Source organism: Gossypium raimondii, chromosome 5, assembly GCF_025698545.1.
Source record: "Gossypium raimondii isolate GPD5lz chromosome 5, ASM2569854v1, whole genome shotgun sequence".
Classification (NCBI taxonomy): Eukaryota; Viridiplantae; Streptophyta; class Magnoliopsida; order Malvales; family Malvaceae; genus Gossypium; species Gossypium raimondii.
In genome coordinates this window covers 28,715,845-28,742,752 of record NC_068569.1, presented here as the reverse complement: position 1 = coordinate 28,742,752, position 26,908 = coordinate 28,715,845, and the positions used below count along the sequence as shown (strand labels likewise).

General features: G+C 32.6%; 3 protein-coding genes across 3 annotated transcripts; all 3 read right to left on the bottom strand.

The window, feature by feature from the left end:
• Positions 1–952: 952 nt before the first annotated feature.
• On the bottom strand, positions 953–4,942 carry LOC105765838 (monocopper oxidase-like protein SKU5). The gene is made up of 10 exons (XM_012585100.2): positions 4,674–4,942; positions 4,417–4,526; positions 3,957–4,227; positions 3,727–3,856; positions 3,279–3,639; positions 2,833–3,204; positions 2,045–2,123; positions 1,717–1,894; positions 1,287–1,377; positions 953–1,116 (listed from the first exon to the last, which is right to left on the bottom strand). Exons 1-10 carry the CDS (start codon positions 4,818–4,820, stop codon positions 1,065–1,067), a joined length of 1,791 nt encoding a protein of 596 aa, XP_012440554.1. The 5' UTR covers positions 4,821–4,942; the 3' UTR covers positions 953–1,064.
• Positions 4,943–6,998: 2,056 nt separating this feature from the next.
• Positions 6,999–10,845, bottom strand: LOC105767594 (monocopper oxidase-like protein SKU5). Its single transcript, XM_052630308.1, has 8 exons — positions 10,699–10,845; positions 10,481–10,590; positions 9,323–9,593; positions 9,090–9,219; positions 8,148–8,520; positions 7,676–8,044; positions 7,347–7,603; positions 6,999–7,193 (listed from the first exon to the last, which is right to left on the bottom strand). Exons 1-8 carry the CDS (start codon positions 10,843–10,845, stop codon positions 7,138–7,140), a joined length of 1,713 nt encoding a protein of 570 aa, XP_052486268.1. The 3' UTR covers positions 6,999–7,137.
• Positions 10,846–20,239: 9,394 nt separating this feature from the next.
• On the bottom strand, positions 20,240–22,598 carry LOC128041024 (uncharacterized). Its single transcript, XM_052630307.1, has 3 exons — positions 22,467–22,598; positions 21,677–22,376; positions 20,240–20,445 (listed from the first exon to the last, which is right to left on the bottom strand). The coding sequence occupies exons 1-3, from the start codon at positions 22,596–22,598 to the stop codon at positions 20,240–20,242; spliced, it is 1,038 nt and encodes a 345-aa protein (XP_052486267.1).
• Positions 22,599–26,908: the final 4,310 nt, after the last annotated feature.

The window sequence follows — 26,908 nt, the reverse complement described above, 5'->3', positions numbered from 1 at the left end:
ATAGACTATAAAAAATTAAAATTTCATTTGACCCTCCCTAAAAAATTGTGCTTGCTTCGCCACTTAAAGCAAGTGGGGAAATAAATAGAATTACAGAGGAGAAATGGACAATTTATATAAGTTATCAAAATAGACCTATGTATGTTAATAAGAATGGGGTACGCCGTTACCTATATGTTTAATTATTTCTAAGTCCTTTCCTGTGATTGTAGGATCTATGTTAATCGTGGATTTGGATATCTAACCATCACCTATAGGTTTAATTATTTCTAAGTTTTTTTGGCGTGATTGAAGGATTATTTGAGTTATATTTAAACATGTAAAGGTTGAATTACTTGTTAAATAGTCTAGTATTACAGGTAGGGCGAGTTAGAAATTTTTTTAGGAGGTCAGAATTAAATTATATATTTTTATGATAATAAAATTGTAATTTCATTATTTTAATAACTTTTATCTTTATAATTTTAAAAGAATAAATCAATTTTTTTAATTTTTGGGACCAAAATACAATTTTATAATTATTAATTTAAAATTTTATATATTATAAAGAGGTTTAAATAGAAAAAATTTTATTTTAGGGGCGGGACCCTGCTAGGCCCCTTGGCTTTTCCCCTGCTATAGGCCTAAGATTTTGATAGGTTTTTGGTGATTTGGATCACTTTCACCTTACCTTAATAATAAATTTATATATTTTTAATTTAATTATATTTTTATTGTTTTTTAATAATCAATATTAGCTCCTTAATTTAATTTAATTCAGTTTGAGTAAAAGTTTTTAAAAGATTTTATTCTACTCATGAATATCTTTAATTATACTTCCATATTAACATTTGAATATGCATTTAATATAAATATTTCAAGAAAATAAATAATAAGAGAAATATAGATAAAAAAAACCCAAAGTATTTACATCATACAATTCATAGGCTACTCTATATTATTAGATCTCCAATATAACTTCAATCAATAATAAAAACCCTAATAGAGTCCCCTGCTATTTTTGATTTCTCTTTCATGACTGAATTGAATTCATGGTTTTAAATCCGAAAAAATCTAGCCACTTATTACCTTATGATGCATACAAGTGTGACGATGTAGATCAGAATAGTGTGAAACCTATAAACATTCAAAGAATGATTTTAAGCCTTTGTTGATATATTTATCCGACAGATATTCAGATAAGGGTAAGAGATTATAATCCATAGAGATTAAACACATATCCGAAGCTAACACTGAACATTGAATTCAAGTAACATAGATTATTATCAATTAAAATTTACACTCACCATGTTATTTGTTTAGATGATGAACCAATGTTTGTCGGAGCCAAAGGAGCTAGAGGCGGAGGTGAAGGTGGAGATGGAGGGTTAAAAATTCCTATCAAAGATGAAAAATAGAAAAAATACTCGATTCAAATGTGAGTATCGAACATTTGTATGTCTAGTAGGACCAACACAAGTTTCTTTAGTTTTCTTTTAAAGCTCTTTTTTATGTTTAGAGGATCTTTCGACAATAACTCTCTACACATATATGAATATTTATCCAATATGTCACAATTGATCCAATCTATTAGGTCGTAGCATGAGTACATAATCTAGAATTGTCCCCAAACATTGAGGGATTATATACCAATAGCCCAACGGGCCAAGTCATGATACGATATGAGCGTCAAACACGAATAATTTAAAAATAAACTAGACAATAAATGCTACTAACCACAAAGGAGCATGTTCTCCGGGGGCTTCTTTTCCTTATCAGGGTTAGGATCAGGATCATAAACTCTCAAATAGAGTTCTTGACCTAAATACCAATTTTTCAAGTGTTGTGATCTCAAATTCCACATTCCAGGATTGTCTAAATATGCATAAACTGCAGTCCATCTTCCAGGATACACCTAACCATGTTGTTTGAAATATTAATTACATTTGATCATGATAGCATATGTTAGATTTGTAATAGCAATAAACATGAAGCTAAAGAAAAAGTATGTTGTCATAATTTAACATCTTAATATATACGTAACAAGTTGTGAGAAACAAATCACCTGAATTGTGGATCTAGCAACCGGATCGTAGGTATTGTAAGAAGATCGAGAGTTCGGTGTCCATTGTTCATCTCCAAACCTAAAAAAGGTTTAAAATGATAATGATTAGTTTCCCTCATGGCAATGGCGGAACGTAGTGGAGACCCAAGGGTCATGTCCTCCCCTAAAATGGTAAAATTTTAATTTAGGCATTTTATAATTTATAAAATTATAAATTATTAATGATAAAATTGTACTTTGGCTCCTCTAAAAATAATAAAAATTTGATTTAACCCTTTACAATTTATAAAAATATATAATTTAATTTCGTCTCAAAAAAAATTTTTAAACTCCGCCACTGCCTCATAATATCTAGATAACAAAGGAGTCCACCATCTCAAGATAAAAGAAAGAGGTTACAACTATTAAAATTTGAACTCGACCTATTAATACTTGAACTAATCGAAGGTGGAATAGTAGTATTGGTTTGGTTTCAATTTGATTTCAATTTGGGTATTACTTAAACGCATTCACTTCAGATTGATTTTGGTTCCGTACTTAAAAAACGAAATTATTTAAACCAGATTAATTTTATTTTTATTTTCATTAAATTAATAATTAATTTTTTATAATAGTAATGAAAATACTTTAAAATACAAATACAGTAAATATTATATTTTTAAAAAATTATTAGAAACTAATGAATGAATTTAGTTCGGGTCTATTTGATTATCTTTAATACGAATTCGTTTTTTTTTTTTCAAAAATCATAATTTTCTCTTGTAGTTCTAACCGAAGTCTTCACTTACCCAACTACGAAAAAAGAGTAACCATCTAAATGCCAAGTATGAATGATATCTAAGTCACTCTTCAACACCAGCTCAATCCACCCATGATGGATCCCTGATGCTACGAAAACTCCATTCACCGCTTCAACATTTGAAGAATTTGTGGGGAATTTGTCCAGCACATAAACACCATTCCCGCCATTGGCGAAGGCATCAGCCAACTTTAATGGAGTTTCCGGTGTAACATAAGATACATTGTTGATGGTGTAACGAAATTCGCCGTTGATCTCTACAACCGAGCTTTGAAGAATAAAGGATTGCGATAATGTCACGTTTGAAACGTTGAAGCTTCCTTGTGGGTTAGGCCTAGCAGCTCCCGCCGTCAAATTCCACCTCCACAAAATAACACAATAATATGTTTAGTTGCCCAAAATCGAACAGGTTCAGTTTTCAGTTTCTCGATTTACCTGATGGATTTAGCTTGGTTAACGGAGAATTGGATATCGAAGGGATCGGGGCCCGGTGGAAGAGCACCTCTAGGAGGAATAACAGAGTTCCCATAGCGCAACACTGCAACACCGATAAGAGTGCTGGTCCCAGTGGCATTGATCTGTTTAGGAGCCGCCACAATGTAATAATCTTGTTCTTCTTGATCTGCTGTGACGAGCACAGAGTAAGATTGTCCGACGTGCACGTCCAGAGAATCTAATGCCATCTGATTGACATACGATCCTTCTGTTTCAACCAATACCATCCGATGATTCTGAATCCTGAAGTTGACACTCCAAGCGGTTCCAACATTCGATATCCTGAACCAGTATGTCTTACCTGGACATCCCATATAGAAGAAATGATTAAACAAAGAGGAAACTATAGTATGGATATTAGATATACGTGTGATAAATGAATCCATACCTTTTGTTACGGTAAAGGATTCAAAGACTCTTGAATCATTATCGAAATAAGAGCCCTTTCCATTCATCAAGATTTTATCAGGAGAGCTATCATTGGCCCTTGAATTGTTTGAGATCAAGGACCTAATTTCCTGTATGATGCAGTGAAATCATATGCTATCCGATACAAATTTAAATTTTTTTATATAAATTTGAAAAATCATAATCAGGGTGTAAGAAAATACTAATTACCTCGTAACTTTTTAGATACCAATCTCCGATGAGAAGATCAAATTCGGCCTCGGGTTTGGGGAAGGGTATTTTGATCACCGGACGATTGTTAACTCGAATCGGACCGAACCCACCACCGGCTTTCAAGAAGTTGATGGAGGGGAAATAGATGAAAGTCCCAATTTGGTCCTTCGCCTGAAACTCATAAGTCCAGTTCTTACCAGGTTGGATTGGACAGTTTGTTCCTGAAACTCCATCCTGCCATGAGTTTAGCCTTTGTTCTATCCCATTCCTGCACCACCAACAACATCGAAAACCCTAAGTTTTCCGGTACAAAAGAGTCCGCAGAATGGAAGGGATAGCCGCTGCTGGAATCCGAACCCCAAATCTAACACGTTGAATACTTGTGCAGGACACATACCAGTGTTTGACCCTCATGATCGAATTTGAATAAAATTGAGAAAAACTGGGTTTTTCTTACCATGTAAATAGTAGTGGTTCATCTATATTGTTGAACACATTGACATGAATTACATCATTGGTTGTGGCATTGATAAGAGGACCTGGAAACATTCCATTGATGGTAATAACCTATAAAGAACACATCTCAGATCATTAATACAAATCAAATCAAACCCCCCCCCCCCAAAAAAAAAAAAACAGTAAAATGACTGTTAAAAAAACATGTTTTTAATGATACTTTTTAACAGAAGACAAACATCATTAAAACTAGCTTACAGGTTGTTCTTCAGAAAATGGATGAACTGTTGTATTAATGGCCACATTCCACTCTAAGAAAATATCAGCACCATTAACAATGGTGATTAAGAGTTTGAAGATAAAAACTGATATGAATATTAGCCGAGGAAGGTAATTGCCTGCCATGACAACCGTCGGAAACGGGGGTTGTGGACGGCCACCGTTGTTATGTTGAACAATGAACAAGAAATGCTTATGTTTTAATATTGAATAACTTGGGTTAGGACAAAATACAAAAACTTGGTGGAACTTCCGGGGCAAATAGAAAGGACCAAATTATCAAAAAAAAATATTGAGAAGAACGATAATTTGGATGTTATAAAAACATCAGTCCACTGACATGAAATAAGAAAAAATAATTAAATAATTGTATTAAATATTTATTGCATTTATTCTAAAACGTTGATTTCTCAGACCAATGTACCAATTCCCTTGCTGGCCGAAAAAAAAAGAACACAGCTGGCTGTAGTTTGCTGACAATTGGACTCAAACCAATATTTGTAATGTCATTTTGCATTTAAGAAGTGAATATTGTTGAGTGTTTTTCTCCTTCTTTTTCCTAAAATGTTGGTGTCTATATATTTATATTATATAAGTATTATTCATTGTTACGATATATTAATTAAGTTTCATGCACAGAGACACTTATCCTACTCTACACTTAATAAATATTTATATAATCTTATGCACGTGTAACTTCGCAGAAAAATAAACTCGATCTATGAGCTCAATAAAATCCAGTCTAAATTCATTTGAGTTTTATCTTAACAAATATGATCTTAATATGAAAATAAAATTAAGATTTGATATTTATATTATTAATATTTTCCATATAAGCCATGTGTAATGATCTAATTCTTAAAATTAAATTCAAAATTAAAATAAAATCAAACTATAAGAGAAATATGATATTTCATGTCCTCACCAAATATTTCTATTAAATCCAACCACAACGACAATTTTGTGATTGCAAAATTTAAATTTTATACGTAACATTAAAATAATTTATTTTAAATATTATAATATTAACAACAATTATTAAAAGTAAAAAATTACTTCTCTAATTCTTTTCTTTGTTCACATTTTTCTTTTTTATTATCAATAATCATAAATTTAGTAACTGTTTTCTCACTTTATTAATTATTTATATTTTTCTTAGTTTCTCGTGCATTTTTTGTAAATATTTTCATTTTTATTTTTATTAATAATTATTTTAAAAATATAAGCACTCTATTAATAATAAAATAAAATAGAAGGATATTCCAAGTATATATGTCAAGCTCGGGATCACGCAAAGTCTGTGTTAATCCTAAACATCATATTATTATTCATAATATTATCTTGGGTAAACTATTACAATATTTAATTTTATTTATCTCATATTATATTTTAGTCACTTATATTTAAAATATTATGTTTTAATCACTTATGTTCTCGCGTTGTAACATTTTAGTCACTAAGCCGTTAATTGCAGTAACGGTAAGTTTACGTGGCACATTAAATCATTATTTCAAACAAAAATTTTAGGTTAATTTATACAATTGGTCCCCATATTTTTTTGTTTTGAGCAATTTAAAATTTTTTTTATTTTCTTTTAGCTTTCCTTTTTTTTCCATTCTCTTTTGCTTCTTCCTCTGTTTTCTTCCCTTCTCCATTTATTTTAACGTGGTTTTTCTATGTTTTCTATTTGTTAAAACTAGTCCCTATACTTTTATTTTTTAAAATAATTTAATTTTTTTTCAAGTGAGGCAAGCTTGTGGATTAGTTTTAACAACTGAAAAACATAGAAAAACTACGTTAAAAGAAATGGAGAAGGGAGGAAAACAGAGGACAAAGCAGAAGAGAATGAAAAATAAAGAAAAAAAAAAGAAGATAAAAGAACATAAAAGGAAAAAATCAAATTGCTCAAAATAAAAAAAATATAGGGACCAATTGTAGAATTTAACCTAAAATTTCATTTGAAATGATGATTTAACGTACCACGTTAACTTACCATTACACTGTTAACGGTAATTAACGGCTCAGCAACTAAAACATAACATTTCAAACATAAGTGACTAAAATGTAACCTAAGATAAACAAAAGTGACTATTTTGATAGTTTATCTTATTATTTTATATTAATATTTGTAGTTTTATAACTAAATTCAAAAAAAAATTAAATAATTTATATTGGATTAAGTGATGATGTCTGAATCAGAGTTAATATGAATTGAAATGATTAACTCAAGATATAATTCCTAATCAACAGGATTAATTAGATAGTACTTCATATAGATGAAATTAAAATGGATACTAACCCAAACACTAAGCAAAAATCAACATATATAAATCTAGATTATTAAACAGAATAATAAACAGTTGTTGCTTATAGAAATAAACATGGCTGCTGTCTGAAAAGGCAAATTGTTATCATTCTTTCAGGTTTCCCCATCACAATCCCGTCAATGGTTCAGGTGCCGATGCCGCGCCGGAGCAAGAGACTGAGATTCAAAAAGTCCTGAAAATTCCAAATAATTTAAACTTAGCAACAAAACAGAGGTAAGATGAGTTTACACGTTTTGATCCATTGTCATCCCTATAAGTAGTAATTACATTTGAAAAATGATAGGATCTATTTAACTACATGCAACAAAGAGATAGTGAAACTCACCGCAAAACAGGAGATTTTCGGGCGGAGGGCGCTCCTTGGCAGGGTTAGGATCCGGATCGTAGACTCTGATATAAAGCTGAAGACCCAAGTACCAGTTCTTTAGAGTCTGAGACCTCAAATTCCACATCCCGGGGTTGTCCAAGAACGCATAAACTGCGGTCCATCCATGTGGATAAACTTGAGTCGTCGATCGAGCCACGGGATCAATGGTATTATACGTGTTTCGTACATCCGGTGTCCAATGTCCGTTTCCAAACCTGTAACACAGAGCTTTAGATATTCATTATCGAAATCCGCAAGTAAAAGAACGTTACCCAAGTGTTCCGTACCCAACGACAAAGAAGCTGTAACCATCTAAATGCCAAGAATCCATGTCATCCATGTTGTTTTGAAACACAAGTTCAATCCACCCTCTATAATTGCCGGAAACAACGGATGTTCCATACGAAGTATCAACGTTGACCGATTGAACCGGAAATTCATCGAGTTCGTAAACACCCGTACCATTAGTTAAGTGATCGGCCAGCTTCAGCGACGTGTCCGGAGTGAAATAAGACACATTGTTGACAACAAGACGTGGTTGGCCATTGACTTCAGCTCTTGAGCTTTGGAGGATGAAAGTTTGAGACAGTGCTATGTTTGATACATTGAAGCTTCCTTGTGGGTTTGGCCTTGCTGCCCCTGTGGTTAAATTCCACCTGTTAAAATATAATTGTTTTGGATTAATATATAGATTGGTCTTTACAAGATGTACGTTAAATAAATTTTATTTCCAAAGGTATATCATCCGGATTCACTTACCTGATGGATTTAGCTTGATTCATCGAGAAACCCAAATCAAAAGCATCAGGTCCACTAGGATGAGCTCCGCCAGCTAGTGTGGTGGAATTGGAATAGTGAAGAACACCGACGCCGGCGACGCCGGTGGCGTAGAGTAATTTAGGGCTTGCAATGATGTAAAAATCCGCGTCGTTTTGATCGGCTGTGACGAGAACAGAGTAAGATTGGCCAACATGAACATCAAGGGAATTCAAGGTAATTTGATTGGTGTAAGATCCTTCTGCTTCGACCAACAACATTGTATGGCTTTGAATCCTGAAATTGAAGCTCAATGTGCCTCCAATATTTGATATCCTGAATCTATAAGTCTTCCCTGTAAAACAAATTATATGTACTTTATAAACAAGAGGATGTGACAATTTGTAATGGTTTATCTAGAAGGTGAATATCGAGAGAGAATAGAACAAAATTGAGAGTTTAGTTAGAGGAATGAGAGTCTTCACCACTTTTTTTTTTTTTTTTGTGTTAAAAAACTTTTATAGGATTCTCACCGATAATTACCATATGTCCATATGTCGCCCACATATTAGTTCCATATTCCGTACAAGTTAAGTTAGCCGGTTTACTAATGACTTATCTTCATAGGTTGTCTTAGATAGGGGCTTATCATGTCTAGGGAATGAATGTCCTTACATTTAAATGATAGACATTCTATCTAAGTTAAGTATGTGGTCCCGATGATTTAAACTCGAGATATTAAAGCTCGCAAAGTGATTCTCTTTTAATTAAAGGTGTTGACCCATGAAATCGTAAGCACGCAAAATGAACTATTCGTAAAATATTAAATTATTATTTCAATCTTTTATTATTAAAATAGTCAAGTTGCAGCAGATGCAATTTATAAGTAACTCAAGTTTTATGGAGACAGTAAATAAAGCTAATTTATTGGTTGGAAATTGTTACCTTTGTCAACTGTGAAGGTTTCATACCACAATGAATCTGAATCTATATAAGGGCCCATCCCATTCATTAGGATAGCATCAGGGGTGACATCATATGCACTCTCCTCTGTTTCCAACATTTTCCTGAAATGCTGTATTTCAATTAAAAGTTAAAAAGGAAATGATGACTAGACTTGATAATTCATGTTGATTACTCCCAACATTTAAATATTAAAAATGAAAAACATAAATCACCTTGTAGTCACCAGAATACCAATCACCAATAAGAAGATCGAATTCAGCTTCGGGTTGGGGGAAAGGGACAGGGACGTTGTCCCTGTTGTTAACTCGGATCGGTCCATATCCACCCGAAGCTTTCAGGAAATTTATGGAAGGAAAGTAGATGAAAGTGCCGATTTGATCCTTCATTTGGAACACATAAGTCCAGTTTTTGAGTGGTTTGATTGGACAATTTGTGCCTGAAACTCCATCTTGCCATGAATTTCGTCTTTGTTGTATTCCATTCCTGCACCATCATCACCACTTTATTCAAGCCTTTTTTTTTACCCCATTTAAGTCGAAAGAAAAAAAAAAAAAACCCCGAAGCTCGGTTAAATTATTTGATGAAGTCACTTTTTAACATTCTGTTGGTTTAAAACTCGAATCATATCATAGATAAAAATTCTCAAACTACAGCATAAGAATCTATTTGTTTACATGTAAATTGTTTTTGTAAAATAATTTGTTTAGTGAAAAATGAATTACCAAAAGAAATCATTCCTCAAAAAAATAGTAAAATCAAGATTTTTTTTAAGGAAAATGTTTTAACTTCCATAAGACATTCTCTAAACTGATAAGACTCTGTTCACTGTCTTCATTATCGAATAAATAAAAAGGGGAAGCTTTCAGAGTAACAAAAGGGAAGCTCTCTTCATTGTCGAAGAAAACAGTCCCTTATATTCTAAAGTTATATTTTTTACGATTTAATCCCTTAAATCCAAATTTTACTATTCTACAATTTAATTCCTCAAACACATATTTTCTTATTCTACAATTCAATCCTAAACCTCGTTTTCTTCAATTTTGCAAAGCAATTCATTTTCCCGAAAATATAATAAAATCTTAAATGTATGTTTATTTCATTGAAAACAGTTTTTATGAAATATTTTTGTGAATTTGCTAAACAACATAAAATATATTTTACATGATTCATTTTCTAAAAGTCATTTTTCAGTGAAACAAACAAAACCTAAATAGCATTTAATCGGTTTGGAATTTAAAATCATTTGTGTTCATAGTTTAGAGCATCAACCATTATTAAAAAAAACAAATGAATCTAAGTTTAACTTAACCTGTTTATACAATCATCTCTAAGAAATGCTACGTCATAAATAGGAAAAAGAAATCACATACCATGTAAAGAGTAGAGGTTCGTCCATGTAGTTAAATACATTGACATGAACAACATCATCGGTTGTGGCATTAATCAAAGGCCCCGGAAACACCCCATTGATTATAACAACCTGTATTTATCATAAAATTGAATATATTTATATGGGATGTATAATCGTATTTGTTAATCACTTAAGTCTGGGTAACATAGGTTGAAGAGAGAGATGATATAAGCATGCCTGTTGGTCCACCAACAAAGGGATCAAACCATCGGTGATGGAAACATTCCAATCTAAATAGATATCAATGCCATTAACCCTAGTGACAAAGACTGTAAGCAATGCTGACCAAAGAGGTATCCAGTTTAGATTACTAGAAAACGCCATTGAAGCAGCTCCGAAGTGGAAATGGGGTTTTGTCTTCTTTCTTGTTTTGGCTCTTTGGCTTCCACGATGTGTTTTAACTAGGTCATCAGCAAAATCAAAGGTGAAGTCTCCAAAGAAAATTTGTTGTACAAGTAAAAGGGAAAAAAGAAATCATCAGCCCTAAGAGATGGGTTGGCAAAGGAAAGGTTTAAGCCGGGAATCACGGATGAGAATCATTACATAATAATTATAGTTTCTTTATTCAATCTATATGTAAGCTATTTATAGTGTTGAGTGCAAATTTGACGGCTCTTAAACAACAACACCTGGGACTCAACATCTAATTTCGATTCATAGATTGAATCATTCCCGCAAAAAGGCAGTTGTATTTACTGCGCTTTCGCAACTTAGACCGACCTTTGTTTGAGGTTGGAAATGGATACCGGAAGTGAAGATAATCCCTTCACAATGTGTGAGGATGCAAATCATATCCATTTCTCACTAACAAAAAGCTATGGATTATGCCAAAGTAGGAAATACTATCCATAATATTACATTCATCAATGATATTATATAATATTTAGATTCTCAATATTTTGATCGTCCCATAATTTTATATTACTGTATTAAAAGATATTGTAATATAAATAATCTCATTATGGCTACCTTTTAAGTTATTTAAAATTTAAGATAAAACTACTTTTTGTATTTATTATATTAATCAATATAATCCTTTTATCTTAAATAAAATTTAGGCTTAAGGATACTTGAACTTTCAAAATATATTAAAACTCTTTCAAAAAATAATTACGTTCCCTTTTTTACACTCAATTGGCCACTTGAATTGCAAAATCTACATAAAAATAAAAATCAATAAAAGTTATAAAATTATTAAATTTTAATTAAAAATAAAAATATTAAAAATTAGAAGAAGAAATATATATAAATCGTAAAAATCGTAATTTTTTTTAAATCATAAAATAAATTATAGAATAAATTATAAAAATTATCGTACCAAAAGAAGTATTTTATAATTTTTCTATAATTTTTATTGATTTTTATTTTTATCATTTTTCGCCACATATCACGCTGTGTTACGATATGTGATGGCTTTAACTAAAAAAAGTGGGGGTCATTAACTTTAACGGTTTAAAGTTAATGGTTAAAGGGTCTTTTTGGGGTTTTTTACACAAATAGGGTGAAAAAAATCTACTGAAATAGGGTGTCAGAAACAGTATTTACCAAAATGGGTTACTTTTTCATTGGAGCCTATTAGATAGGCGCCAATGAATAAAAAAATATTTTTTAATAAAATATAATTAAATATTTTCCCGGGTCAGTATATAACCCGTATAATACATAGTATTGGCGCCTATCTCAGAGGTGCCAATGGTGGTGCCTATCTGGGAGGCGCCATTATTGGTGTCATACTAAGAGACGACAATGCTCTGATTTTTCCCTATAAATACCCCCAACACAGACATAAATTTTACTAGAGAAACGGAAGAAATAAGAAGGAAGGAAGCAGAAGAAAAGAAGGAAGGAAAAGAAGAAAAAAATAAGGTATTTTGGTTTATTTCTTTTTAAATAGAATGTAGAGTCTTGTTAGTAATTTTATTATTTGAAAGTTATTTTGTCAGGTTATTAATTTTGTTAGCTTCTGAATGAAAAATTTTGCATTAAAATTTTTATGTAATTTGTTTACATTTTGAAACTGTTTTAAGAAATTTGAAATTCTTTTTAACAGATCTAGTATTGAAAATGGAGAATCAGTATTTTGTATGCATTTATTTCGATGGAGAAATTTTGACAACAACTGTGGGATGTGTATTTGAATGTCACAAACAAGTAGCAATGAGATTTGATAGAAATATCTCGTTTGATGATATGAAGGAAAAAATTAGTGAAAAAATTTATAGACGTTGTGGGAAAAGGATATCAAAAGTTTTCTACAAGTTTCTAGTTTCAACAGATCCAATAAAATTTACCGAAATGGAACTTGTAGACGATGAAGACGTGGAGGCAATGGTCACTCTTTATTGTGGGACTCAAAGTAACAAAAATGCACCGATTAAGTTATTTGCTGAGTTAGCCGGTGTGGAGGCAACTAAAGATCCCACTCCATTAGGTGAAGAAGATGGAGTTGAAGCGTCGTGTATGGTGGTTCCGGTATCGTATGTTGATAGTCAATCAACTATACATGAGATAAATATTGATCTTAATGCTGCAGCCGAGACTGATGTGGTTGGTGATGATGTATACTATAGTAGTGATCCTGTTGATTACGAAGTGGATAGTGAGAGTGATCCCGACGCGGACGAGGTCCCGGATGATATTGACGACGAAGGCGTGAATGAGGATGGAAACGTTAATGCGTCTTCAGTCGGAAACCAGATTCGTCGTATTGTGATACACAACAATCCTGGGGCACACATGTCTCGGATAGACCCCGATACAGCACGGGCAGTTGAGTTTCTAGAGTACCCTGAAATACCACATGCTAATCGAATGGGCGTATATTCTGATCCAGAGGAGTTATGCGTGGGCCAGAGATTTGAAAGTAAGGAAGAATGCATGTTTGCCATTAAGCGGTATAGCATGAATATATCAGTAGATTACAAAGTCATTGAGTCTAAACTAACATTATATATTGGAGAGTGTTGGAGGTTGGTGCGAAATAGACGGTGCGATTGCAGGAGGTTTCAAACACTTCATTTTCCATGTGCATACGTCGTGGCAGCTTGTGCTAAAGTTGGGTTCAATGTAGAACAATTTATCGATGAAGTGTACACCATCAAACGCACGTTGCGTGTATGGGAAAACGAGTTCCTCGTGCTTTCTGACCTATCTACTTGGGAGGTACCTCCGACGACTTTCGAGCTAGTCCCAGACAAAAGGTTGCGTAGAAACTTGAAAGGTCGTCCGCAATCATCCAGAATCCATAATGAAATGGACATTAGGAAGAAATCTTCCGGGAATTTGTGTGGCGTATGCAGATTAGCCGGTCATAATAGGAGTAAATGCCCTCTCCGAAACTACCATGTTGGACAATCGTCTCAATCGGGTAGAAATTGATATGTACTTCATTACATAAAGATGATTTGAATCATAAAATTGTCTACAATTTGTTGCAGTTATGGAGCAATTTGTAATTGTAAAATAAAAAAAAACATTATAATTTTATTTACATAAAAAAATCATTACATAAATATGAGGTTGTTTATTACAAAAACCCCTAAAATTGATGGTTTGATGGTGTAGTTCTAGGGGTATATTTTTGTGGAGCTCGACGCTCACTTTGTGGGTGATTACGGTTATCAACGCTCTCCTCAACAGTATGTTGGGGTGTGTCAAACATAGATGAATAATCATATGTATCAAATGCCATCGATGAACTTGATCCGGGAGGAGAGGAGTACGACGGCGGATATTGGCCGGAAGGAGCGGAGTACTGAGTGGATACGAGGCCGCGAAATAGTCATCGCCCCCCCAATTCTGGATGATAAGAACTATCCCTAGAATGTGGTTCTGTCTCTGGCACTGGCTCTGGCTCTGGCTCTAGTGCATGATGCAAATCTGGAAGGGGTTGCGTAATTCGTGTCGTATGCGGAGGGACTACAATTAACCGCCCAACAAACAGAAATGGTTTCCCTGTCTCACAGTACCACTGTATGTACTCTAACGAGGGCTGGAAATCCGGAGCACGATTCATCTGAGGTACCCTCCCGAACCGGTTGTTCCATATCGTAATATATTCTTCGTGCACTTCTCCCCAATTATCTCCATACCTCCCCCTCTTGCTCATCCCATGGATCTCCCCCAATTGTACTGGCAATGTCGGGATATACTGTATGCAACCGAACTGCCGAAGTACTCGATTGCCATGATACCACTCCACTACGTTAAAATTGATAATGGGTGCGCTAATGCACCATAGGTTTGAGTGGACGTGGGCAGATAATGGCATAACTGCCATAATTTCTGGAGCAGAATACGGCATCCAAATGAACTGCACAGTTAATAATGTTGTTATATTAACGCAGGTCGAGTGAGATAAAATAATAAAATTAAGTTTATATTCGAAAAACTTATCCCCTCTCCAGCATGATTCTCAATCATTAGACAATATATCGGAACCGACGGTGACCTCCCGATACCCGGATTAGTACTCCACCTACGAAAACAAATTGTTAGAATAATATAATATAAAAAAAATCAACTAATTATTATAATGAGTAAAAATTCATCACCTATTAACGAGTGGAAATACATATGATTGATGACTAATGGATGCCAAGAATGGCATCCGGTAAAGTGCCCATGACTGCAGCAGTATGAGGCATCCGCCTATGTCAACCGCAAAAGGATCTGTCGTCCGACAAAGTTCGCGATACAGCATGGCTAAAACTGCAGACCCCCAACTGTATGAACGAGTGTTAAGCAAATTGGATAATAGGGGTAAGTACATCAAGTGGACCTTACTGTCGTTTGCATCTGACATGAGTACACCCTCTATAAGGTGCATAATGTAAGCTCGAACAGCCTGCATCACCTCCCATTCAATAGCAGTACTTGGTAAATGCTCAAAATTGGCCTTTAGCCATGAAAATCTCAAACTGGTAAATTTCCTCTGACTTGGCGAGCGTCCAAGTAATTCATTGCAAAGGGTAGCCGGCCTAGAGATTGAACTTACGCCCGTGACCGCATTCCCGTCTATGGGAAGCTCGAGCTGTACTGCAACATCCTCTAGAGTGACGGTATTCTCTCCGCACGGCAAATGAAATGTGTGGGTCTCCGGACGCCATCGCTCGACTAAAGCGAAAATTAAGTCGTATCGCAGATCAAAAGTCCGAATCAATGCCGCTGATCCGAACCCGGCTAACTCTAAGTATGGTATTAGACATTCATCTGGCTGAAACCCTACACTATTAACACAGCCCCTCAATACGCGGTACGGACCCTGGCATTATTAAATTAGCAAAATAGTTAATACAATATAATTTAATTCCACAAATAACATGAATATCAAATAAAAATTTTATTACCATCTCATTAATAGTACTTGATATGTGATTATTATTATTATTAATTAGAGAACCCATTTCCTGCAAATCTGCAATCAAAAAAATGAATTCAGTTAATTTGTTTCAAAAAATCAATAATTATTGTTAAATAAATACAAAATCAAATAAAACTTAATTATATAAAAGTTACATTATATAAAAATTAAATGAGTTAACAACAACTATATGATTAAAAAAGTCGGTTATAATTAAACTTTTAATAAAATAAATTTTAATTTTTATAATTAAACTTTTAATAAAATGATTTTTATTTTTATAAACTTTATATGTTAAACTCACCAAATACTAAACTAAACACAACAACTTATAGCTTAATCCTAAATTACTAATAAATTAAATTTTAAATAATTACACACACAATAATTTATATAAATTACTAACAAATTAATTATAAAATAATTACAATATTCATACAAAAACTACAATATTATAATATATCCCGACATTACAATATTCATACAAAATTACAAAATTACAATATTCATACAAAAAATTACAATATTCATACAAAAATTACAATATTCATACAAAAACTACAATATTCATACAAAATACTAATCCAAAACTATAAATACAAATTTAATTATAAAATAATTACAATATTCATAAAAAATACAATATTCATACAAAAAATTAGAATATTCATACAAAATTCTAATCCAAACTATAAACACTAAATATAGATAATTTATAATTAATAATTAATAACAAAAAAATCACAATATCTTCTAATAAATTCACAAACTATAAACTTTTTAAATTATAAACAAAATTATTTACTAAAATAATACATTACCTTTTCTTTCTTTCTTTCTTTCTTCTTCTTCTTCTTCTCCTTCTCCTTCTCTTCTTCTCCTTTCTATTTTTTTTTCTCTACTGTGCCCATTGCATGTTTTGGGACCTTACTTATAGGCAAAAAAAAAAAATTGAAGGACAAGACATGTCTTTGGTGCAGTGGTAGGTAAGAAGAGCCACCATTGGCGCCTACTTGATAGGCGCCACCTGACCCGACCCGATCCATTCACTGTATTTTGACCCGTATTTTTTTAAAAAAAGCATTAAAAAATATAAAAATATTTTATTTAAAAAAATATTTTATTATTTTTTATTCATTGGCACCTATCTAATAGGCTCAAATGAAAAAAAGTAACCCATTTTGGTAAATACTTTTTCTGACACCCTATTTCAGTAGATTTTTTTCACCCTATTTGTGTAAAAAACCCGTCTTTTTGACATATTTTATAATTTTTTTATGATTTTTATAAAATTCTATCATTTTTTATATATTTTATTAAATTTTTATATTTTTTATAACTTTTATGATTTTTATTTTTTAATGTCATGCTGTGGTTGCGACACGGGATGGCTTTAACTGAAAAAAATTAGAGACAGTTAACTTTAATGGTCAACTATTAAAGTTAACGGTCAAATGATCTTTTTGATGCATTTTGACAATTCAAGTACCCAATTGAGTGTAAAAAAAATACGGGCTTAATTGTTTTTTTAAAAAGTTTGAGGGCCTTTTTTTATGCATTTTAAAAGTTCAAGTATCCAATTGAGTACAAAAAAAAACAGAGATTTAATGACTTTTCTTGAAAAAGTTTGAGAGCCTTTGTAATACATTCTGAAAGCTTAAGTACCCAATTGAATAAAAAAAAAAGGGCTTAATGGGTTTTTTTTTAAGTTTGAGAGCTTTTTTGATGTATTTTAAAAGTTCAAGTATGCGAAAAAATAAATAAAATTTTAATTACTTTTATTTCCTAAAATCTATAATTAAAAACTAAAATATATGTTACTACTCGTCTCTTCACTCTGTTTTATTTTATATAATTTTTCACCGATTCCATAGTTTCAGTTGTGAAATTTAAATGCCTTAGTTTTCTTTAATATATACTTTGTAAGGTTTCTACTTCTATATTTGTGCCATAGTAATAAGGAAAACTGGTTGTATGAAATTGTGATTCCACATCATCTCCGTCCTTTTCCAATAGAAGAATGATAAATAAGAATTTTTTTCTCTTAATTTTTAGCGTTTTTAGTTGAATTTGAAATTTTTTCAAGAGGAAAAGTTAAAATCGGAAGAAAAATCGATTTGTTATTCTCCTTTTGAAAAGGATAGAAATAATATCCTTTCTCTAGTAATAAGTACTACTAAGAAAACTTCTAAAGAAAAATATCATGAGAATTTGACGATGTAATAAGCGTTTATGACTTGAATCCCACGTTCATAAATTCTTCATCATTGTATGCCAATCAATATCTTTAAAATAAACATTTAATAAACTATATAAATACATTATTATAATTGAAAAAATCAAAAGTGAAATAAATGAAGTTACTATAATTTTATGAAAATTTTTAGACTAAAAATGTTAAATTAATTGAACTTGTAAAAATAAAAATTCTATAATAAGGATAATATAGTAAAATTTGTTTTAGATAATTTTACATTTCGTCAACAAACACCTAAATCTTATATTCCAGCTAAATAAACCAAACAAAATAATTTTACATTTCACCTGTAATCTTATATTTTCATAATCTTATCATGAAACATAATCTAAGATTCAGTAAATCAAATACCCCTGAAAGTAGAACTCTTCAAAAGGCAATGGGTTACTTGTTAAGTATAAAATCAAGTGGAAGCTGGAAATAAGTGTCACATTTATTGAAGATAGAAAACTGGCTTTTATAGCCTTACAAATGACAAATATAGAATCACAACTAACACCTATATCACCTATAAACAAGGATCACCACTAGTTTAAACAAATGTAGAAAGTTGTTCCTAAAGAATAGGACTTATTGAAACAGAAAAACAACTTTGAAAACACTAAATAATTCAAACAATTTCTCCCCTAAATTGTTCTGTATATTTGCAGTCAGTTTACTTCTCCACAAATTCCAAGTTTTTCTCTAAACTTTTCGAATGTCTCTAGCTTCAATGCCTTAGTCATGATGTCTGTTGTCTGCTCTTTTGTTCCACAATGGATAAGCTCAATAACTTTATCATTAGACAATTCACGAAGGAAGTGGTACCTTACATGAATGTGTTTGCTCCTTCCATGCAATACGACATTCTTTGATAGTTTGATGGTGGAAGCATTGTCACAATATAACGTGATACTTTTTTTTTAAGATGATTGAAAACATCCAAGATTCTTCTCATCCAAACTGCTTGACAAGCACATGACGCTGCTACTACGAACTCTGCTTCGGTGGTAGATAAGGTCACTACTGGTTGTTTTTTTGAAGACCACGCAATGACACTTTCTCCAAACAGAAAAGCATATCTTGAAGTGCTCCTTCTATCATCTTGATCCCTAGCATAATCATTGTTTGTGTAGCCAACTAACTAGCTAGTTTTGCCTTTTTTGTACAAAATGCCCAGTTCCGAGGTTCATTTTATATATCAAAGGACCCTTTTTGCTGCATTAAGATAAAGTTCAGTAGGTTTTTCCATATATCAACTCACGAGTCCAACCACATACATTAGATCTGGTTTGGTCATAGTTAAATATCGAAGACTCCCCACAATTTGCTTATAACCAGTGACATCTATTTTGACTTCATCTTTATCTTTCATGAGTTTTGTCCTTGAAACAATAGGACTTCTAGTAGAGTTACACCTTAACATACTAAATCTCTCAAGAACTTTATTAGCGTACTTCCTTTAACTAATAAATATGCATTTATCATTCTGTAACACTTCAACTCTAAGAAAGTATTTCATCTTTCCAAGATTAGCCATTCCAAATTCTTGTATCATGGAATTTTTCAAGGCTTTAATTATTTTTTCTTCTTTTCCCGTGAATATGATATCATCATCATACAAACTAACAATCAAAATTTTTCCTTTCGAATTAGTTTGAATAAAAAGAGTAGGTTCAGATGGGCACTTTTCAAAACCATCCTTTGTAAAATAGGACTCAATGCGACTATACCATGCCCTTGGAGCTTGCTTAAGACCGTACAAAGCCTTCTTTAATTTGTAAACTTTATGCTCCTCCCCTTCTTTCTCAAACCCACGCGGTTGATCAAAAAAAACTTCCTCCACCAGCTCTCCATGAAGGAAAGCGCTTTTAACATCAAGTTGGTAGATATTCCAACCTTTTTGCTCAGCCATTGCAATCACCATACCGATTGTATCCCATTTTGCAACTGGTGCAAAAACTTAATTGTAATCAATTCCATATTTCTGGGCATATCCCTTCGCCACCAACTAGGCTTTATGTTTGTCAATCTAGCCAAGTTCATTTAGCTTGGTTTTGAACACCTATTTTACTTCAATCTTCTTTGCACTAGCCGACAATTCCATCAATTCCCATGTTTCATTTTTTGCTTACAACAACTTCTTCGTCTTCATCAGAAATGCCTAGTCCTGTGCTACGCACATAATCTTTTTGCCACTCTGGTGCTCTTCTATTCTCCCGTCTGATCCTTCCTTGATCTGCAGCTGGAATGTTCAGACTTGGTAGTTCTTCTCCAACTACTTCCTTTATGTTTGGTACAACAACAACATCTTCACTTACATCATCTTCAAGAGTAATATCTTCTCATTCTAACTCTTTATTTGCATCCTTTGAATTTTGACTCTAATCCCGCCTTTATCTTCTTCAAAAATAACATCATGACTTATAACAATACGCCTAGAAACTGGATCATACAATCGATAAGCCTTGGATTCATTGTTCACACCAAAGAAAAAACACTTGTAACTTTTGTTGTATAACTTTGTTCTTCTTTGTTCAGGTATGTGTACATGGGCAACACACCCGTACACTCAAAAATGGTCCACAAAAGGTGTAACATTGCTCCATACCTCTTCTGGTGTTCGTCCATTCACGACTACTATCAAGCTCCTATTCATGACATAGGTACACCATTAAACTGCTTCTGTCCAGAACTCTTTTGGGACATTTTTTCAGATAACATGCTTCGAACCGAGTACATAATGGTTCGATTCTTCCTCTCCGCTACTCTATTTTGTTGCGGGGTGTAGGTTGCAATCAATTGCCTACGAATATCATTCTCCATACAGAAATTATTAAATTCATGGGAGGTGAACTCTCCACCATTGTCTGTACGTAAGCAAGCTATACACTCACAACTTTTGTTCTCAACACATGTTTTAAAGCTCTGAAATACCTCAAATGTCATTGATTTTTCATGCAAGAAATAGACCCAATTTTTGCGACTAAAATCATCAATAAAACTGAGTAAGTACCTCTTCCCACCTGTAGAAATCGGTGTAATTGATCCACAAATGTCAGTACGTATCAACTGCAACTTTCTTGATGTTCTCTATGAACTCTTCTTTGGCATTTCCTCCCTATGTTGCTTTTCGACCAAACAATGAGTATATATTTTGTTTGGAATGTTGATTATTGGTAAGCCACGAACTATCCTTTTGGACTACATCATACGTAAGCTTTTGTAGTTCAAGTGACCGAACCTGCAGTGCCATAGATGAGAGATATCTTCTGTGGTAGTTTGGAAGCATGATGAAACCAGCAATTGTGAGCATGGTAAAACAATAGCTGAAAGCACAAACATTCGATTTTTATCATTTTGGTTGTTACAATGAGCCCTCTTTGTGGATGATACAACTTGCAGTCACCCTCTTGAATCAAAATATCTATCCCTTTCTCTTGGAGCTGTCCCATGCTAAACAAATTATTTTTTAGATCTGGAACAAAGAAAACTTCTGAGATTACTTAATTGGTACCTTCAATCTTTAATCTAACACTTTATTTTCCCATTACTACCGTTTTGTATCATTTTCAAGCTTGACAGAGTGTCGAAAGCTTTGATCAAGTTGAGAAAACCAATTCTTGTTCCCACACATATGATTCGAGCATCCCGAATCAAGAAACCATACCCATCTTGTTGTGAGTTATGTGTCTTCACACATGACATTAAGAGTAACTCTTCCTCTTCATCAAGTCCCATAAAGTTGGCTTTACTCTTCCACCTTGGACATTCATACTGAAAATGCCCCAATTTGTGGCATTTATAGCATTCTACATGGGCTTTGTCAAATGATCTCTCTCTGCCTCTTCCACATCCTCTGTATGAATTTACGCCATGTCCTTTACTGTCAAACCTTTCGTTACCAGCAACAGCTTTTAAGGCATGATCTTCTTCTCTTTCCATTCTCTTAAACTTCTCTTCATGTACAGATAATGAACTTTGCAATTCATCAACCGACATGGTACATGTATCTTTTTCCTCTTCGATAGATACTACCACATAGGTGAAACGTTCTATCAAAGTCCGTAAAATCTTCTCCACAATCATCGAGTCAGACATGATCTCCCCATTGCTTCGCATCTGGTTCGCTACAGCCAGCACTTTAGCAAAATAATCTTTGATCGTTTCTTCTTTCTTCATTTCCAACACCTCAAATTCTCTTCTTAAGGTGTTAAGAAGAGACCTTTTCACTCTCTCATTTCCACCAAACTTGCTCTTCAAAGAATCCCAAAAAATTTTAGAGGTTTGTCTATCCAAAATCTACTAAAAAACACGATCTATAGCTTGATATAAATAGTGTTTGACCCTGTAATCCTTCATCTTTATCTCGTCCATCTGTGCCTGTTGCGCGATGGTCTGCAGAGTTGTTGTTTCAGGCTCCTCGAAACCTTTCTTAACTAGGTTCCACAATCCTTTGAACCTCAACAGATTCTCCATCAACTCATTCCAATGGTCTTAGTGAAGACCATCAAAATGATAAATCTTTATAAGACTACATTCACTCTTTTCTTCATTCATATCCACTTATTTCCTCAACAACCTAATTCTGATACTAGTATGTTAAGTATAAAATGTAACACCCCTTACCCGAGATTGTTGCCGGAGTTGAGCACGAGGCATTACTTAGCTTATCTTACTAATTCGGAGCATAAAAACTTGTTTTGAAAATTAATTTCACTATTTACAGCAAATTTGTCCAATCGCGCAACAGTTACTAAATTGATTATAACTTGAGCTACTGGACTCTAAATTTAATTCTGTAAATTTTCCCTGAAACTAGACTCATATATCTTCCTACCATAAAATTTTTTTAATTTTTGGTTCAGCCAATTAGTACAATTTATTAGTTAAAGTCTCCCCTGTTTCACCACTTATCTATCCTGACCTCTTGCCACTAATAATAAGTTTTCTCACTGTAGGATTTTCATATGAAGTTCTCACTTGTTTCTACAAAAAATGGACTCAATAAGGAATCTAGAAATATAAACTATAACTCATAACCATTTTTTTAAAATTTTTAATGCTTTTCTAAACTCAGAACAGGGGACTCCAAAAATAGATCTGACCCTGTCTAACTAAAATTCACATATCTCAAAATATAAAATTCCTTTTGTTAAACCGTTAATTTTCCAAGAAAATAGACTCAATAATATTTCAATCTATATATTAACCTTACAAATCATTATATACTATCCTAGGTGATTTTTCAAAGTCACGTTACTGTGCTTCCTGAATTCTGTTTCTTTGCAAAATTTTACCCCTTTCATGATTTCCATGCATAATTTATCACCTAGACTCTTATAACAACAAACACCTTCATGCTTAACCATTTTAATAACCATTAATCATCAAATACTTACACACCATTCTTTAGCAAAATCATAATTACAAACATGCAAAATAACTAAATCCCTATACATGCCATAACTCAAACGTGTTTCATCATAAAATACCGAGCAGTTGTGGTTGATAGTGTGGACAATCTCCGACTTCTTTAGGATCCTTGAAGTAGCTTTGCAATACTATAAGAGAAAGAGAAATAAAAGAAGTAATCATAAAGCTTAGTAAGTTTACTAGCAAATAAATAACAACATTAAACACAAATAATTAAACTCAAGTGTCTATATCTCTAGTTTACTCTTTAGTTAATCTCATTCTAGATCTCTTGCTTGTTTACTTAGTATACTTGTGTGCATAACTTACTCTTCTCTTGCTGCATCGTTGAATATCAATTGTTAATTTAATAAATTCTTAACTCTTATAACTCATCTTAGCTTGCCATTTTTTTCTTTTAACTGAACTTTCATGTATATAATTAGTTTACTAGCCCGTTGAGCCACATTGGAATAATAAGGATACTTGGGTCTCTTTTGATCATAACATGCCAAAGCCATGTCCCAAACATGGTCTTACATGGGATATTCTCATATCGGTGCCCATGCCGTGTCCCAGACATGGTCTTATGGGGGACCTCTTATCTCGGTGCCAATGTCATGTCCCAGACATGGTCTTACATGAGACCTCTCATCTCGGTGCCAACACCATGTCCCAGACATGGTCTTACATGGGACCTCTCATGATCTCAAGGATGCCAATGCCATGTCCCAGACATGGTCTTACATGGGATCTCTTTACCCAAATGTCATGACATTTGTATCCGATACATTCCTCATGTTTCAACGGGGCCTTTTAACACTGATTCTCTGTCATCTCATACTTGAGTTAGCATTAAATAATTTCATAAAATAAATATATAATTACTGGAAATTAACGGAATTAAAAATAATTATTCAAATATTGCATTTATTTACTGTAAACTTACCTCGGTACCAAATATAACCCACTTCACCAACTTAGTCTTCAACTTTATTCTTCCCTTTGTCTAACCTCGAGTTTCATTTTTCTTGATCTAAAATAGCAAATTTAACTTACTTAATACTCACATTCATCAAAACAGCCCTCGACTCTAACTTTTTCAAAATTACAATTTTGCCCCTAAACTTTTACATAATTACATTTTTGCCCCAAGGCTCGGAAATTAAACTTCATATCTTATTCTTATGTTTTATAACATTCTGAACATTTTTCTCTTCTATGACAACATCAAATTCCCACTCTAACATGTATTTATGAACATTAGGTATTTTACCGATTATGGGATTTTACTCGTTTAACATAATTTCTAGCTTCATATTCTATCATAAAACATAAAAATAAACACTTTTCACCTATGGTTATTTTTCCAAATATAAACCCTAGGTTAAATTATTGTTAGAATAAGCTAAATTAAGCTACCGGGATCTCAAAAATGTAAAAAAACATTAAAAACGGGACTTAGAATCACTTACTATGAAGATTGGAACCTTGAAAAACCCTAAATATTGCTTCCCCTTTGCTGATTTCGTTCACTATGAAGAAGATGATATTTTTGGCCATCTTTTTCCCTTTTTAATTCTTTTTATTACAAGATTACCAAATTGCCCCTAACTTAAAAATTTCCTATTTCACTTATCTCATGTCCATTTTTGTCTACCAACTTAACCAATGGTCTAATTACCATATAAGGACCTCCAATTTAAAGTTTCATAACAATTGGACACCTCTAACATGTAGACCATAAAAATATAAGAAAAATAATTTTTTTCATCGGATTTGTGGTCCCGAAACCACTGTTCCGATAACCTTGAATTTAGGCCATTACATAAAATCAAGTAGAAGTTGGAAATAAGTGTCACATTTATTGAAGATAGAAAGATGGCTTTTATAACCTTACAAATGACAAATATAAAATCACAACTAACACCTATATCACCTATAAACAAGGATCACCACTAGTTTAAACAAATGTAGAAAGTTGTTCCTAAAGAATAGGACTTATTGAAACAGAAAAACAGCTTCGAAAACACTAAATAATTCAAACATTACCAACAAAGTTTTCAAAACCGATCAAGCCATTGGTTCACCAGTTTGATTGGTTCAAAGGTTTGATTAAATAAATTCATAAAAAGTAAATACAAACTAATTCAATTAACTTTTTTGCTTGGTTCAACTAGTCTATATCGATTCATGACTCAATGGGTATGAAACTTTTCGATATAGTCCAGCTAGGGGTGAGTATTCTATCGAGTCGGGTCGAATTGAGTAAAAAAAATTTCGAGTTAGTCGAGTTGACGAATCCTATTTTAGCAACCAAACTCAATTTGAATTTTTTTCGATTCGAATCGAATCAAAGTCAAAAAATTTCGAGTCAAGTCGAGTCGAGTTAACGTATCCCATTATTTATACTCAATGTTGCGTTTACATGGACCGATGATTTAACTAGTAGACAAAGCATAAGATTATTTAACTACATAAACAATATAAAAATATAATGGTTTTGCCTTTTTAACTTAATGAGTAAACATTTATCAAAACGACTTACTTTCGTCTTTTAACTTAATGGTTTTGACTTTTAACTTTTTAAAAAGTAAACATTTATCAAAACGACGTAGTTTTATCTTTTCTTATTCGAATTTTCGGATAACTCAAATTGTGTAATTCATATTTGAGTTAAACCGAAAAACTTAATTTTTTACTCGAGTTGATCCGAATAATTTGATTAACTCAAAGAACTCAAACTATCTAATTAGAAATATTTGAATTTTTTAACGAGCTTTTCAAATCGAATCGGATTTTACTCACCTCTAAGTCTAACAAACTGGTACGATCCGATTTAGATAACCATGGTTACAAATACTTGCATTTCAAATTAACTTAACTATAGTGACATTATGGTGAATTCAAAATGATTGACTTGGGTGAAAAGTATATTATGCATTTTCATTCACGTCTTTCAAAATGTTGCAATAATCACACCAGCCTAGTAGAGTAAAGATTTTTTTTCATAAAACGAGGTCAATACTTAATTGATAATTTTTCTATTATTTTTATATTATGTACTTTGAATTAGAAATATTTATTTGAATACATATAAACATAACTTAAATCATTTATGCCACTTTTGGTAGGAGTATTATTTTTTCACGTATTTTTATCATGGATTTGTTATAAACTATCACAATTGATAACTTTTAGCTATTGCCATGATTTGTTTCGTAAAGAGAATGAAAACTTTTGCTTATTTTGAAGAGATCTTATTTTTTACAAGAATTTTTACTCATCCTTCTAATTTCAAGTTTAAATTTATAATAATTTTTATTTATTCTATGTTTAACTATTGTAATACATATGTAATAAATAAGTTTTTC

Coding starts and splice junctions, on each gene's coding strand:
- LOC105765838 (XM_012585100.2), bottom strand. CDS start 4,820: ATGGCAGGCAATTACCTTCCTCGGCTAATATTCATATCAGTTTTTATC. Junction 4,228..4,416: donor GAACCACTACTATTTACATG/GTAAGAAAAACC, acceptor TTGGTGGTGCAG/GAATGGGATAGAACAAAGGC. Junction 1,895..2,044: donor TTGCTAGATCCACAATTCAG/GTGATTTGTTTC, acceptor CAACATGGTTAG/GTGTATCCTGGAAGATGGAC.
- LOC128041024 (XM_052630307.1), bottom strand. CDS start 22,598: ATGGAGAATCTGTTGAGGTTCAAAGGATTGTGGAACCTAGTTAAGAAA. Junction 22,377..22,466: donor TAAAGATGAAGGATTACAGG/GTCAAACACTAT, acceptor GATTCTTTGAAG/AGCAAGTTTGGTGGAAATGA. Junction 20,446..21,676: donor CTTGAAAATGATACAAAACG/GTAGTAATGGGA, acceptor TTACTCTTGAAG/ATGATGTAAGTGAAGATGTT.
- LOC105767594 (XM_052630308.1), bottom strand. CDS start 10,845: ATGGCGTTTTCTAGTAATCTAAACTGGATACCTCTTTGGTCAGCATTG. Junction 9,594..10,480: donor GAACCTCTACTCTTTACATG/GTATGTGATTTC, acceptor ATGATGGTGCAG/GAATGGAATACAACAAAGAC. Junction 7,194..7,346: donor CGAAAATCTCCTGTTTTGCG/GTGAGTTTCACT, acceptor TGGAATTTTCAG/GACTTTTTGAATCTCAGTCT.